Source organism: Podarcis gaigeae (genome assembly GCF_964106915.1).
Source record: "Podarcis gaigeae genome assembly, chromosome: 3".
NCBI lineage: Eukaryota > Metazoa > Chordata > Lepidosauria > Squamata > Lacertidae > Podarcis > Podarcis gaigeae.
Window position 1 is genome coordinate 110,666,953 of NC_139680.1, and position 16,805 is coordinate 110,683,757.

A 16,805-nucleotide genomic window follows, 5' to 3' on the forward strand; every position below is an offset into this window, starting at 1 on the left:
TCCGGATAACTCCAGGCATCACTTATTTTACTGCTTTAATTAGACAGTTCTATCCAGTTCGATCCGGATAGTCCTTTATTACTTTCTTTCTCATCTTGTTGTTATCATATATTCCTTTCTTTGCGATCTCTGATGATTCTCGCAAGCAGATTGAAAACTGGCGTCTCTGTGTGGGTTTTGTACTCTTCAAAGACCATATCGTTCAGGGACAGCCTCTGTTCAACGCTTCCATAAACAAAGTTAATCTTCGGTCTGTCCTTTATTTTTCTCAGGCTAGCCAAATAAATCAAATGAATCAGGGGGCTCTGGGCTCTGTCAGGTCAAGCTTGCGTTCCAACACTCCTTCTCTTTCGAACGATCCTGGTTCTCCTCCCCCTGTCCTTCTTTCTCCGGCAAGCCTGTCTTGGCGAGACACCATTTTTAAACTGCGTCATAAAAATTTTCCTCTTTCTCACCGTTCACTAGTCTTCTCTCCTGTTGTAATCCATCCCACACAGTTCTTAAAATCCTGCTTATGATTAGTAAAAATGTGACGATCTTATTTCTTTCTGGGGTGAAGGGTTATTAATATCACATCGTGCAAAGAAGAAAATAGTTTTTTTTCCTCCACCACCCCCCCTCGTTCCAAACATACAGTCTCCTAGTGGTGATTCATCAGAAGATTTACTTATCCATCCGTCACTCCGGGTTGCAAGTTGTAGCTTTTAAAAAAGAAGAACATAAGTGCCTGTCTTATACCAGGCCACATAATTAAAATATACTCGGAGTTGGGTGTGGATTTCATGCTCTTTATTTCAGCTCATGGTAAACAGTGAGTGAGTGATTTCCCCCAAAATCTCTGGCTATATATACATTATTTACACAATGGGTCCCGCGTGATTGGCTGATTCAGCTTCCCTCCTGGAGCCTGATTGGACTGCTCCTGCAGACCAATGAGGTTGCTGCCTTCTAGGATCCTACCTGCCTATTGTAGGATCCAAGCTTAGTACATAACAATAATGTAACCCACTATTGTCTACACTGTGGCCCTCTGGGGTCTCAGACTGAGATTTCTCTTGCCACCTAGTCCTTTTAACTGGAGAAGCCAGGGGTTCAACCTAAGTCCATTTGCATGCTATGCATGCGCTGTATCACAAAGTGCCTTTGGAAATCAGATGGGCTTATTGGAGCTGGTTGGCTCTTGTTACACCTGGGGAAAGCATTGTCATTGATAGGTGTTTCCATCTATTAAAGGCAGCTGGGATGATCCTGCCTTAATTCCTTCTGATCTTGACCTTTTGCATCCCCTGCTATCCTCCATGACTCAGGCGCTTTGCTCTGCTGACCAACTTCCGGGTTGATGACAGGATTTTAGGCAGCCTTCATAAATTTGCCCCCCAAAGGGCCCTCTCAGTAGCTCTTGGTAGGTCTCAAAGTTAAGGACAGGACATAAGAAAGATGCTGTTGTGTAAAAGAGGAGTGTCAGCAGGAGAACAGATCTCTGTCCCTGTGGCAGAAGAAGCTGCGACTTGTTCCATATGGTTCTCATTACTTTACTAATATATCCCAAAGCAAATTTGGACAGGCTGCCACCAATTCATGACTGCTTATTGTTTCGTTGCCACGACCATGAGCTTTTTTCTTAGATGCACTCGTTTCAACCCTGGTCCACTTCATATTCTTTGGATTAGTCTTTATTCCCACAAATCTAACTGAAGACTGCGCTTATCCTCTGAGTCTCAGAAACCTTCACTGCGGTTGGTGCTTGTGAGGTTGTGTGCTGCAGAAGTGGGAATTTGCATGTGTGACAAAATAGTACAATAATGTGCTCAGTACATAAAGCAGCCTTCATTTTGTAGTCCAGTTGCATGTGTTCGTCTCTAATGTTAATGCATTAAGTATATATATAGACTATTGTATTTTAATATTCTGTTGGAAGCAGCCCAGAGTGGCTGGGGAAACCCAGCCAGATGGGCAAGGTATAAATAATAAATTATTATTATTATTATTATTATTATTATTATTATTATTATTATTATTTACTTTTGTGCAGGGCTTTGTGACAGGTGGGAAGGATGGTGTGGTGGCACTTTGGGATGACACCTTTGAGAGGTGCTTGAAGACATATGCCATTAAAAGAGCAGCATTGTCGCCTGGCTCCAAAGGTATAACCTCATACGTGAGTTTGGTGAGAGACGCCTTCGTGCAGAACCCCCTCCCCAAAATCTAGTCAAATTAGGAAAAACCTATGCAGTCCCTCCCCAAAATCTAGTCAAATTAGGAAAAACCTATGCAGTCTGCTTAAGCATCTTCCAGAGCCACCATCAGCTCTGTATTGTTCTGCAAGTAGGGATCAGGGAGCAGTTCTGTTTAATTCTGATTTAAAGCTTAATTAGCCTAATTTGCACACCCCAAAACAGTGTATGAACCAAAGCACAGTCATTCTTCAAAAAAATCCACACTCTTCTGAACGTTCCTTCCCTCTAATCTAATCTCCAGGGTTGCTATTGGAAGATAACCCGTCCATCCGTGCCATCACCTTAGGACATGGGCATATACTGGTGGGAACAAAAAACGGGGAGATTCTTGAAATTGATAAAAGCGGCCCCATGACTCTGCTTGTGCAGGTACTATGACTTCCAGCATTTCTACACTTCCTCACTTTCATGCAATCTTTATTGCTTTATTGATAATTAGTCTCCATCTACCTCGCTCTCTTTTCTTTTACAGTCGGATTGCTTTGGCTCTTGGTGTGCAGATCAGTTTGTTTTCAGAGTTTATAAGTTGCAAAGTAAAATGTTCCTCAAAATTCCTTTGTTCTGGTGTTGCATGTGTTGACAGCTGCTCAGGTTTTAATCTCAGAAATATATGGTTCCAGAGAAGAATGATTATGAATAAAATAGCAAGCTTCGTGCACTTTTGAATGGGTGGGGTTTTGTGATTTTGAGAAAAAGGACGGTTGCCTTTTTTGTTGCATTTGGAATCAATATGAAACAAATGAGGCAGTAAATATGAATGCATCTAGTATGGTTTAAATCAACTAGATTAATATTGTACACAGTTGGTTCTGTGCTACTCAAGTAGGAATGTGGGGGGAAATTCAGTTCACCACACTTAAAACCGAACTTACTTAATTTTCACTTTCCAAAACTCCTGGAATGGATTCTGTTTGAAAACCAAGGTACCACTGTATAGAGAACACTCTAGGATGTGTGGCAGAGCACTTTCTGACCATGTGGCTAGGTTCAGGCAAAAATGTCCTAAATGGTTTATTAAATTATTAAGCCCTCCACCAGTACACAGGTGAGAAAGGAGGAGAATAAATGGGAATTACAGGGACCCTCATTGCAAGAGGATGAGTAAGCAACACAGTAAAAAAAGAAAACAACCACAACGCTCTTTCGAAAGTAATCCTAGCTTGGAATTGAAGCATAAATGTACATGATTTTCTTTGCAAACCACTCTTTTTCTGTATAAACAGGGGCATATGGAAGGGGAGGTCTGGGGTCTGGCAGCACATCCCCTCTTACCTATCTGTGCAACAGTGAGTGATGATAAAACTCTGAGGATCTGGGAACTTTCCTCTCAACACCGTATGCTGGCTGTGAGAAAGCTTAAGAAAGGTAACCTTCCTTTAGTCCTATATATGCTATCAATACAGCACCTTTTTACTATCCTCCTTTGGGTCAGGCCCTACACCACACCCAGCCTTGCACCTCACACCTGGAGCTGCTCCTTTTAGGAACTGCTCAGTTTTACAACTGTTTGCATGCATAGTTGTGCTCCTTCTGGGTAGTTTGTCCATCTTTGGTCCCCACCCTGCACTCAGCTCTCACCTGTGACCCCTAGAAGCTGTCAGCGTGCGACAGCGGCCACACCCCGTGAATGGCTTCGACTGACCAGCTAAACCAGGTGAGGGTTTATCTGATGGGTCTCAAACCTTCCATGAGTTAGGGACTTCTCTTGTAAGCAAAGACAGACTCTGGTGGATTGAACAGATAAGACCAAGAGTGGGTCCTGTCAGGAGTTCACCTACACTCAAGTAGGACCCTGGTAGAGACACATGCCCAACTGGCATGTTCTCTCCCTCCTGGTCAATCGTTTGGGAGCTTCAAAAGCTTTCTTCATCCTGAACATCACAGTGACTGCTGCCAATCGACACCGACACACTTAGGGATCCGCAGAGTCTTCGCAGCTTTGCGTAACAGACCGCAGCAACTCAGCATTTTGGCTAATCTACTTTATTTACATATAAACACACATGGAACACTATAACATGGCTCCCTCTCTCTCTAGCATCAGACAGCAAAAAGAGAAAAACAAAGGACAATAGTCCCACTTCACGGAACACAGTAACCCAAACATCCCATCTCCGCCACTTCCCACTGGAGTCAAAACATATACCGTCATGTGAAAGACAGAAATCCCATGACTGCAATCATAGATCAGGAATTCTAACAGGTCCAGTGGTCAAGAGAGCAGTTTCTGCACATGCTGTAGAGGGAAGTAAGAGGCAGATGCAGCTCATCAACCTGGGAAGGTAGCTCATCTAAGAGAAGGCAAACTCCTAGACTTCCACTGTCTTGTGGCTTGTATTTGAGAGAAAACCTTGAAACATATTCAGAACGGAGTCCCTAAAATGGTTGGATGGTGCTTCATACATTTCCAAGCACAATTCAAAGTGTTGGTGCTGACCTTTAAAGCCCTAAATGGCCTCGGCCCAGTATACCTGAAGGAGCATCTCCACCCCCATAGTTCAGCGCAAACACTGAAGTCCAGCGCCGAGGGCCTTCTGGTGGTTCCCTCAATGCGAGAAGTGAGGTTAAAGGGAACCAGGCAGAGGGCCTTCTTGGTAGTGCCGCCCGCCCTGTGAAACGCCCCCCCATCAGATGTGAGGGCAATAAGCAATTATATTACTTTTAAAAGGCAGCCCTCTTTAGGAAATTTTAAATGTTTAATGCTGTATTGTGTTTTTAATATTCGGTTGGGAGCCAACCAGAGTGGCTGGGGAAACCCAGCCAGATGGGCAGGGTATAAATTATTATTATTATTATTATTATTATTATTATTATTATTATTATTATTCCTGAAACTCCTGCAGTCAAGCTGGTTCAAAGCATATTACTCTGCTTTCCTTTCGACCACATCAGAAAGGCTGAGCAGGAGGTCTTATTGTCTGGGCAGCCCAGGACCTCCATACATACTGCCCAGGCTTGCACCCGAGTTGGTCACTTCGGTGCTGCTAGCGTAGCGGTTTGATTTCACCCCCGGCGGTGCACTCCATTGTCTCTCAAGTCAGACGGATGCCAATAACAACATGCATAGTTATTAGGGACACAGGAAGCTTTCCGACACTGTGTCTGACTTTTGGTCCATCTAGCTCAGTGTTGTCTACACTGACTGGCAGCAACTCTCCAGATTTTCAGGCAGTTGTCAGGGATTGAACCATGGGACCTTTTGCATGGAAAGGAAATGCTCTGCCACTGAGCTGCAACCCTTCCCCTAAGACACTGGCTAATTCTGAGATGCTGATTACCGTATTTTTCGCTCCATAGGGTGCACCCGACCATAGGACGCACCCTGTTTTAGAGGGGGAGAACAAGGAAAAAAATTCTCCCCCTCTCTGCTCAGTGCCCCTTAGTGAAGCGGCAGGAGAAATGGAGCCCCTTCCATTTCTCCTCCTGCTTGGCTGAAGGGGCGCTGCGCAGCTCTCCCTCTCTGCTGAAGCCGGGAGAGTCTTGCTCTCCCAGCTTCAGCAAAAGGAACCCGAAGCCTCCAGAGCGCAGCGGGACCTCCCGGTGCGCTCCGGAGGCTTCAGGCGGCTGTCCCTGAAGCCTTTGGAGCACAGCATGAGTTCCCGCTGCGCTCTGGAGGCTTCAGGTTCCTTTTGCTGAAGCCAGGATAGTTTTGCTCCTGCTGTGCTCCGGAGGATTCACGTTGCTTTTGCTGAAGCCTGGAGAGCGAGAGGGGTCAGTGCACACTGACCCTTCTCGCTCTCCAGGCTTCAGCGAAAGCAATGCGAAGCCTCCGGAGCGCGCAGGGAGCGCTCCCTCTGCGCTTTGGAGGCTTCGCGTTGCTATCGCTGAAGCCAAGGAGGCTGCATTCGCTCCATAGGACGCACACACATTTCACCTTAATTTTTGGAGGGGGGGAGTGCGTCCTATAGAGCGAAAAATACAGTAATCTGCATTGACTTCTGCCTTCCTCGGCATCGAAGCTCTAAACAGAAACTCTCGCTAAATGTCTTTTTTCCAGGAGGACGGTGCTGTGCCTTCTCCCCCGATGGGAAAGCCTTGGCTGTCGGGTTGAACGACGGGAGTTTTCTGGTAGTGAATGCTGATACCGTAGAAGATATGCTTTCCTTCCATCACAGAAAGGAAATGATCTCTGACATCAAATTTTCCCGAGGTGCAGAAGAAATAACTGCTTAATGAAAGGCTTTTACCATGCAGTGTTACAAAATACCGAGCTTAGCCAATTATTTTCCTCTTTGGGTTTCTATGAAAATTGGGAAAAATTGAAAACTGCACCATCTTTGTTCAAGAGAGACGTAGCAGCAGACTTTGGGGAACCCAAAGATTTGCAGAAATGCAAAAAGTCTTTAGGGGAAAATCCTAGTGTGGTGTAGTGGTTAAGAGCGGGAGATTCGTAATCTGGGGAACCGGGTTTGCGTCTCTGCTCCTCTACATGCAGCTGCTGGGTGACCTTGGGCTAGTCACACTTCTCTGAAGTCTCTCAGCCCCACTCACGTCACAGAGTGTTTGTTGTGGGGGAGGAAGGGAAAGGAGAATGTTAGCCGCTTTGAGACTCCTTTGGGTAGTGATAAAGCAGGATATCAAATCCAAACTCTTCTCCTTCTTCTAATGAGAAATGACTGTGCTTAGAACACTGACTGACTGGAGGCAGTGAACAGAATGGAGTGTATTAGAAAAGGGCATGACTGGCTGGGACCCTGAACAGAACACTCCATGCTGCAACATTTTATTGCAGGTCCCACTTGTTCCTCCAGCAGGTAGACCACAGGCCACATCCTATTTCTCAGCCCTCTCCAGCAGTTAACTCTTCCTCTCTGTGCTTCATTGTCCCCAATGTTTTCTCTGCTGTTTGTAGTGATGGGTGACATCTCAGTTCCTCCCAACTGTTACGTTTCCTTGTAATAAAACATGCACAGGCATAATGTTGCAAGGAAACTGTTGTCAGCATGAAGTGAAACTTACACGTGAAAGACTCCGGTGCAGTGGGTGGGAGGGGAATATGAATTATTATTATTATTTACAAAGCCCTAAACAGCTTTGGTCCTGTATACCTGAAGGAGTGTCTCCACCCCCATCATCCAGCCTGGACACTGAGGTCCAGCGCCGAGGGCCTTGTGGAGGTTCCCTCGCTGCGAGAAGTGAGGTTACAGGGAACCAGGCAGAGGGCCTTCTCAGTAGTGGCACCCGCCCTGTGGAACGCCCTCCCACCAGATGTCAAGGCGATAAACAACTATTTTACTTTTAAAAGACAACTGAAGGCGGCCCTGTTTAGGGAAGTTTTTAATGTCTGATGCTGTATTGTTTTTAATATTCAGTTGGAAGCCGCCCAGAGTGGCTGGGGAGACTCAACCAGATGGGCGGGGTATAAATAATAAATTATTATTATTACAATTTAGTACGCTTGTATACCGCCCTTCATCCAGATCGCAGGGTGGTTTGCAGCATAAAAATACAAAACGAAAACAAACTGAGTAGCACTGCATTACCTTTACCACGTTCTTTCCTTTTGCTTGCTACTTTTCCATTACAGTGGTATCTTGGTTCTCGAACTTAATCCGTTCCGGGAGTCCGTTTGACCCCCGAAACCGTTTGACAACCAAGGCACAGCTTCTGATTGGCTGCAGGAGCTACCTGCAGTCAAGTTGCATCAGACGTCCGGCTTCCGAAAAACGTTCGCAAACCAGAACACTTCCGGGTTTGCGGGATTCGGGAGCTGACATGTTCGGCAACTAAGTCATTTGAGAACCAAGGTACCACTGTATTTTGTAACTCAGCAACATTCCCCCATGCTTCTGCAATGGAAATAAAAAGAAAACCACAGCGAATGCCATGCCATGATTTACCTGAGATTCTTTCTTTTACAGATGCGGGGAAATACCTGGCAGTGGCTTCCCATGATAATTTTGTAGATATTTACAATGTGCTCACCAGCAAAAGAGTTGGCATCTGTAAAGGGGCATCCAGCTACGTCACGCACATTGACTGGGATTCAAGAGGTAAAAAACCTTGAATATGTGTCCTAGCCTGGTCTCCAGTGAAACAGATTTCAAAGTTCTTTTTGACGTGCTACAAAACATGTGTCTCCTGCTTGCCCAGTGATGAAACCAAAATATCCAGACAACCTCAACATTATATTACATATTTCAACATGAGCCAAGTGCATTTCGACACCAGGGCCTAAAATAACATTTTAAACAAACAAAAATATGACTATTGGGTAAAACACTTCAGATGAGGGAGGTGAAACCGTTACTTCAAATCTTCATTTTAAGCAGCCAAATCATTATTCATCAATGCAAGCTTTCCCTGGCCAATTAACACCACCTACAGACTCAGAGTGTGTGTTATATAAACTGGGCACAATTCAGCTAGTGATGTCAATGGAAAAGTTAATGCAGAATTGCTGTCGGAATGTGGGCGGAGGTTTTTTGGTGACCTCACAGCAGGGCAGCCAATCAGCAGCTTGTGCAGCTGACTTCCGCTACAAACTTGTAGGGCAGTTTCTCCCCAAAGTTCTACTCTGAAGACGGACGGTATATTTAGATGGAATGCTTTGAGAAAGCTTTCTGGGCCTCTCCACTCCTCTAAAATCTTACACCTGTCCTCGCTCTTAGTGGAATCCAGAGGTAATTTCCCCCTTGATGAAGACTACAGTTATTTTTGTAAGTGCTGAATAACTAGGTTTTAGTTCTTTGTCACAACAAACCATAAAGGGAATTTACCCTTCTTTGTCAAACCATATCTTAATTTAATAGTGAGAGAGCCTTGTCACAATATACTCTTTCTTTTTGATCAAGGGAAGCTATTGCAAGTCAATTCTGGTGCCAAAGAACAGTTCTTTTTTGAAGCTCCGAGAGGAAAGAGGCATGTTATCAGATCCACCGAGGTAGGAATGAAAGGGATGGTGGAATATGTCACGAATTGAACTTTCAAAGTTTTATATATTGTTGTTGCTGCTTCCTTGCTCTCCAATAGAATAAGAGCATAGCTTACAGCTTGGTTTCCAGAGTTTCCTATTTGCCTTCGCCAAAGCTAGTTTGTGATCAGCCTGGTCCTCTAAGCTGTCTTATACTAGCCTTCCACAACCTAGTGCCCTCCAAAAGGTTTCTACTACAACTCCCAGCAGTGCCACCTGAATTTGGTTTTTGCCAGTTTTCTTGTGAACTGACCGGATCTGCAAAACCTAGACTAATGTATGAAATGAAAGGAATGCAACTATCCTTCAGGTTTCACACTTCTCTGGATTTTACAGTGTAGTTCTTGTCCCAAAAACATACCCAAATTTGTATTTTGGGGTGGGGGAAGGTATAACTTTTGAAATGTGTATATTGTGAGAAGATACTTTAGAAATCAAAATATTTTTGAGGAAATGCCTAGGAAGAAACAGTGATTCAAACAAAACTTGGTGAACTTGATCCAGTAATGCGATGAGAAATTTCTTTGTGAAATGACCCCTCTCCCAATTGTATTCCTCTGAATTATTTTGCTGATTCTTTGTTTACTCAAGAGTAAGTCTGACTTCACTCAGTGGGAAATATTTCTCAGTAGGCTCGTATGGGTGTGCACTTTCAGACAACCTGTTTAATAAAATAATAATAATAATAATAATAAATTGTTTCTGTTGTTTTGTTGTTGTTGTTGTTGTTGTTGTTGTTGTTGTTGTTGTTGTTGTTGTTGCTGCTGCTGCTGCTGCTGTTGTTATTATTATAATATTTGTATGACATTCATTGTGATTGGTTTGCCCAAAATTGGTAGGGAGATTAGATGAGATTGACTATTTATTGAGTATCATTCCAATTTGTTTGTGGGGAGGTTAGACAATGCTGTATCAAGCAATTATCATCCCACACTTTCCAGGGCATTTCCCCATCAGTTTCCTGATCGCAAAAAGTCCAGCTTGGAGGGGAAGTGGGTTTGTTGCTCTGAATCAACAATCCCGCATCCTGAATTCGAATCCTGTCAGAAAATAGCCTGGAAGCACCTGCAATGTCTGGTTCTTTCCTCCATTTCCCATATTGTGTGTTTTTAACCTTTGGTTCTGCTTTGAAATAAAGAATCTTTGGGTTTCTTGCAAGACATTATTTTTTTTTCAAAGAAAAGAAATCCGGACATGAGCTTAGTAGTTCAAGTTTTAAAAATAGGGTTGCATGGAACAGCACACAGTGATTTTGTGTTTTTAATGAGCCTGCTACAATCACTGCTTTTTATTCGAGGCACATTTAACTGCACTACATCTTCCGAACAAAATGAGCAGCTGAAGGAACAATTCGCCCACTCTGTAAAAGTGTATCCTGCAAGAATCAATTCCCTAGAGGATGTGAGCTGCTCTTACATTATGGATTCCATATATATATATATACTTGTTTCAGATTGAGAAGATTGAGTGGGACACGTGGACGTGTGTCCTTGGTCCTACCTGCGAAGGGATTTGGCCAATGCACAGCGACGTCACTGTTATCAACGCGGCTTCTCTCACCAAAGATCGCACGCTCTTAGCTACAGGGGATGATTTTGGGTTCGTAAAGCTCTTCAGATACCCGGTCAAGGTAATGTACAACACAGCTCAGGTTTTGAAGTCTCTATACATGTTCCAAAAGCATGCTGGCAAATGGAGGCATCGTGTGTTTTAAGGGAAGATGGGAAATAAGCAGAAGAAAACCTCTTGGTTCCTTGCAGGGTCAGCACGCTAAGTTCAAGAAGTACGTGGGGCACAGCGCCCATGTGACTAATGCCCGCTGGTTACACAATGACTCTGTGCTTCTGACGGTGGGAGGAGCCGACACTGCTCTGATGATCTGGACTCGAGAATTTGTCGGCACCCAAGAAAGCAAACTAGTGGACAGCGAGGAGTCGGACACGGATGCCGAAGAGGATGGAGGTGACGTTGTCTATGTTTTTTTATTTGTTACACTTCCAAACTTCACGCCATGCATCCATACGGAAGCAGTTGAAACCGGATTTATGGGCTTTTTGTTCACTTAAGAGTCATTCCACACATTATGCAGGAAGAGGAGGAGGAGGCGGCATATAAACTAGGCCTTCTTAGGTGAGCAAGGGGATGCCATATTTTTGAATGCTTCCCCGTGAAAATAAAAACCTGTTTGTGTAATAAGCTATCATATCAGGATGAGGGCTGTGTGTCACCTTTCTGCTAGTTTACTACTTGCAGGATGGTTTCCCCCCCCCCCCCAATTTGGAGCAGCATTTAAAGCTATGTTGGCCCAGCCCTGCATTCTAAAATGGCGCATCCCAGAATTGTCCCAACTCATCCCGGGTTGTGTGTAAATGGGCAAGAGACAAGAAAAAGATGATCAGTCAGTGCTGTACTACCAAGTTTGCGAAATAGATAGAGAGGACCTTGTGTAAGGAGCTCAGCCTACACTCGAGTAGGACCCTGGCAGAGACACATGCCCGACTGGCATGTTCCCTCCCTCCTGGGTGATCATTCGGGAACTTCAAAGGTTTCTTCAGCCCGAACATCACAGTGACCAATGCCAACAGACATCGGCACACTTAGGGATCCGCAGAGTCTTCGCAGCTTTGCGTAACAGACCGCAGCAACTCAGCATTTTGGCTAATCTACTTTATTTACAGATAAACACACAGGGAGCACTGCAACATGGCTCCCTCTCTCTCTAGCATCAGACAGCAAAAAGAGAAAAAGCAAAGGGCAATAGTCCCACTTCACGGAACACAGTAACACAAACATCCTGTCTCCGTCGCTTCCCACTCTGTGGGGTCAAAACATAAGCCGTCATGTAAAAGACAAAAATCGCATGACTGTAATCATGGAGCAGGAATTCTAATACCTTGGACCACCCCAATATTTACAAGTTTTAAACTGTCATGGCATTGGCCATGGGCACCCTGCTTTTTGTTTTGTTTTTCCTTAGATGATGAGGAATCATGCTTTGTGCTTAATGAACCATGCACACATTAATTTCTATACTACGATATTGCAAGCACATAAATAAGTGTTGCATTCCATTTTGCATCCAACAAAGGTTATGACAGTGACGTTGCAAGAGAAAAAGCGATTGACTACACCACAAAGATCTACGCCGTGAGCATCCGAGAGATGGAGGGCACAAAGCCGCACCAGCAACTGAAGGAGGTTTCTGTGGAGGAAAGGTATGGCAGTGGGGAGGCGCTCAGTTACTTTTCTTCGTTGTTCCATCAAGGGGCCTGCTGTTCCACACAGCTCCAAAGCCTGCATTGAAACATCCACGTTATTCTGCAAACTAATGCACTTCCTCTTTGCAATGATACATGTTTATTTCAAGGCGTTATATTGCAACCATCCATTTTTTAAAAGTTCATCTGCGTATACTTTAAAGTTCACTGTGGGTACTGATACGTATTGCGTTTTTAAATCCACAGCTGTCATCTCCCTTATTTGGAAGCTGCCATATCTACCAAATCTAAATTCTAGCTTTTCTACATATTGTGCTAAAATAATGTATTCCAGGTACCACCAATCTGTATTGTCCATATAATTAGGAATGCTACCATGTATTTCTTTCAAACAAAAGTTTAAAAGAAAAACCTTTCCCCATGGTTCTGGGTTTTCATTTGGGGTAGTAATTTTTCTTTTATTTAAAAAAAAAAACAACTTTCAGTTGTAGTTACATTGCAGATCTTTTCATCAACTCGCGAAGTTTATGGTTCTCCCTTAGTGTGGGTGCCAGAGTTTGGCCTGGCAACTTTGTCTATTATTTTAATAGCTTGGGGAAATCAAGACACTATTCAGGAGACAAGCCTCTACTCCAGCAGCCCAGTCTCCCACCTTCCTTTCTCCACAATCTGTGCAGCAGAACAGAAGCTTGCTACAGGAGGCAGAGGCAGGGGGCAGGGTGGTTTGAAGGATAAAATGAACTATAGAAGTAATGCATATAAAAATAGCATGGAGCTGATAAAACAAAAGTTGCTGTCAAGAGCTGGCTATCTTATCTGCTAGGTCCAATTCTTATGTTATCTTTTTTCCAATGTACTGCCAATAATAGCCAAATTATAACAATAACAATTCCCAAATTATACAATTATCAAACTGCCAATTGACTTCCAATTAATACATTTTAGTTAAAGTGGTTCCCGCATGGTGGTTTGGGTGCATTCCTGATCTTATATCACTGTGTTCCATAATCTTAATTAATGTCAGTTACATTTCAGTTATAATAAGAATCCCTTAGTCAACAACTACATAATTAATGATTTCCATTTGTGTTGTTATAATATATAAATTTATAAAGCTTCAGGTGAGGAACTCAGACTTTTATCTTTATTCTGCCCTGCGTGTGAAAACTCTTATGTCCATGGATATTCCTTCTGTCCATACATGGTGTTGTCTCTGTTACTTCCCAGCTGTTGTTCTCTCCCATTGTGGCTTCAGGCGGAACTGAATCTTGAAGTTTCTCTCCATCCCTTGCTTCAATGTCTCAGAACAGGCGACAGTCTGGTAGAAACCATTCTGTCTCACTAGTAAAACATGTCACAGATCTTCGCCATTTACCCCTAAGCCTAGGAAAAGGTGGGCAATTTTTGAACCCGCTGAACATTTAATATTCCTTTCCAGCACTCAGAATCTCTGCAGCGTTCTTATCACAGCCCCCAGATTCTTTTCCTTCCAGCTAGAGATTTATGGCCCAATTAAACTATATTTTAGATTACATTCCATCAGTAACGCAAACAAATCTCAGTCTCTTTTTCCTGTCTGTTGTTTTTAAGCAGAGGTGAGGGGAATTACTCTGTCTTTCCAACACAGTCATACCTGAGCTTCTCCTCCCCTCCTTTCTTCATTTCAGATCACACACAGTTTCCATCTCTGCTTGTTAATATCAATATTACTCCGACGTCCCTTCCTCACTTGTAAATATATTTTTGTCTTGCATTCCGGGGAGGGTTGCTGAATCATAAATATATAAAAGAAACTTAAAATAAACAAACCGTGTGCTTCCCTCTCCCCACACTCCTCACACTGAAGAAAATATTATCTCAGTTCAAACCTTTGGTCCATGTAGCTGATATATTCCGCAGTATGTTGTTGCAGCTCTTTTCCATCACGCGCTGGTACTTTAAAGTCAGTTAAAAATCCAATTAAACAGAGAACCCCTGCTTCTTAATGGCGACGTAGGAGGGTTTTCACCAGGCAAATTGTTTTTGAACTCAGCACCTCCCTGCCTCCTGCATTCCATGCCGGACCGAGAGCCAAGTACCAAGATGAACTGTGAGTGAAGCCCCTTCCCCCCGTCCTTGGGGGGAATTTGCAAGGATGATTTGCCCTCTGTCATCCTTGTTTTTCATTTACCGACGATCCCCCGCTGCCGTGGGGGCTGCCTCCATTAAGGCAGGCGGACCGGAAGCCCAATTTTTATGTTATCCAATTGCATCCTCAGTGACTGTACCTCATCAGTTTCACATAAGTATGGCATTTATTCAAGGGAGGCATGGTGTCCTGCCACCACCTCAGCCTCCCTTACCTGGGTGGCACAGCAGCAATGGTAGGCTCCGGCAAAGTCTCATGCGATTTTGTCAAGATCTCAGAATATTTTGGCAAAATTTCACTGGAAGCCAGCACTGTTACTGGAGCCACATCTCCACTGGTAGTGGAGGTGGCAGGGTGCCTGCGAAGGTGCTACCTCTCGGGCTTCTGCCATCTGAGGCAGCTTCCTCCCCCTGCCTCACGAGTGGGCTGGCTCTGTCTGTTATCTCTTCCTGCCACCATGTGAAAGCCTTGTCAGCGAGCAAGGCCACATTTCAAGCCTGATCTTGAAATTCCTCTCCATGTGAGACTAAACGTGTTGGGAGACCACATTTTATCATTCCCTCTCCATTTCGGAGTATCCCTGCTACGATAAAATCAGGATTGAGGGATGGGGACGAGTGGGAAGGCTGTGATTTGGAGGAGAACGTCATATGTGCAACGGAGAATTAATGAGAGGTACAGGAAGATTGCTGTCTGCATTAAACAACAGTATGGATGCGAGTGCATTTTTCTTTCAGATTCTGTGGAAGGCTTTTTTATATAAAAAAATCTTAGGGTATTTACTTGATGCAAAATCGGTACCTTCGTGCTGTTTGAAAGGTAGCCTATTAATTTCTGTTTGAACATGAAAGGAAGGCAAAGCGACAACAGGGACTGTGGAAAGCAGGCTCAGAAAACAACGAGCAAAAATAATAGGTTTAGCAGAACGTTTTGGGTGCTGCTGTTTGCCACTCCAGTGCTGCTAAGCGGCTGTAAACTGCTTTTGTGTTGAATAAGCGGGGCTTAGAGTTGTTTTCCTTAGCTGGAACAGCACAAAGGATTCAGAGTTTACTCGTGGATCTAGCTGGCACTGTTTCTCCAAGGATGCAAGAGGCCTCCACTCTGCGTTGTTTTTATTTACTGCCTGTGATGGGTGCAGAGCAGTCACTGCTACTCCTTGAATACAGGATACGTGCGATTCCTCTGTCCTCTCCTTCACGTTGGCACCTTCCTTGCCAGCAAAAGGCAGTTAATATGCTGTGGCAGATCTCCATGGAAACACTATCAGCTGGCTCAGGAGGCCCTCTGGTGTAGCAGAGGCACCATAATAGTCACAACATGCTGTTGCTGCTTCCTGTGAGCAACATGGAAATGGGCTCAATTTTTTCCACTTTTAATTTGTACACCGCCTTTCTATCCCCAGGCGGTTTGCAAGCCGAAGAAACAAAGGGTCTGGAAACTTCTGTTTCAGTGTATCTGAAGAAGTGTGCATGCACACGAAAGCTCATACCAAGAACTGACTTAGTTGGTCTTTTTTTTAAAAAAAAAAAAATATTTTTATTGATTTTACAGGAAACAGAATTATAGAAGAAAAACAGATAGAAGAAAAAAGAATATAAAAGTTTCAAATTTCCATAGACCTTTTGTCAAAACTACTGGACTTCCCCACATCCTCCAGACCCTGCATTATTTAAAATACAAACTTCAGCAATTTGTCATCTTGTTTCATAACTTATTGTATCTTTCAGTTTATCATGTTATCAAATTCAAAATGTTGTACACCAATTCTTATATATTTTAGTCAAAACACAATAAAATTATTTCTTGATTCCACCTCAAACTTCTTATACCTTGGTTTTCATTTCACCTGATTGCTATTGCTGGGGTTAAAATTTCCTATAAAGCGCATTTTCTTAACATTCATACAACTTATAATGTTTTTGTAGATAGTCCTTAAATTTTTTCCAGTCCTCTTCCATTGCTTCTTCTCCCAAGTCTCGGATTCTGCCAGTCATTTCAGCCAGTTCCATGTAGTCCATCAACTGCGTCTGCCATTCCTCCAGAGTGGGTAAATCTTGTGTCTTCCAATACTTTGCAATAAGAATTCTTGCTGCTGTAGTAGCATACATTAAAAAAGTTCTATCCTTCTTTAACACATTCTGGTCTACCATGCCCAGAAGAAAGGCCTCCGGTTTCTTTGGTAAGGTATATCTAAATACCTTTTTTAACTCATTGTAAATCAACTCCCAGAAGGCCTTCACTTTCGGACATGTCCACCAGAGGTGAAAGAATGTCCCTTCCGCCTCCTTACACTTCCAACATTTATTATC

At 43.6% G+C, this 16,805-nt stretch overlaps 1 protein-coding gene across 6 annotated transcripts in view; it reads left to right on the forward strand.

Moving 5' to 3' along the window:
• Positions 1 to 16,805, forward strand: part of EML6 (EMAP like 6) — a 167,578-nt gene that overhangs the window by 105,485 nt on the left and 45,288 nt on the right. For all 6 annotated transcript variants that reach the window (XR_014562725.1, XM_083732978.1, XM_083732974.1 and 3 more), the window contains 9 exons: positions 2,033 to 2,144; positions 2,479 to 2,606; positions 3,461 to 3,602; positions 6,235 to 6,387; positions 8,099 to 8,230; positions 9,032 to 9,120; positions 10,604 to 10,780; positions 10,911 to 11,112; positions 12,239 to 12,365. Coding sequence is in view for 5 of the 6 variants with exons in the window: in XM_083732978.1 (XP_083589104.1) it covers positions 2,033 to 2,144; positions 2,479 to 2,606; positions 3,461 to 3,602; positions 6,235 to 6,387; positions 8,099 to 8,230; positions 9,032 to 9,120; positions 10,604 to 10,780; positions 10,911 to 11,112; positions 12,239 to 12,365 (1,262 nt within the window). In the remaining variant the exon portion in view is untranslated. The remainder of the gene's footprint in view (positions 1 to 2,032; positions 2,145 to 2,478; positions 2,607 to 3,460; positions 3,603 to 6,234; positions 6,388 to 8,098; positions 8,231 to 9,031; positions 9,121 to 10,603; positions 10,781 to 10,910; positions 11,113 to 12,238; positions 12,366 to 16,805) is intronic.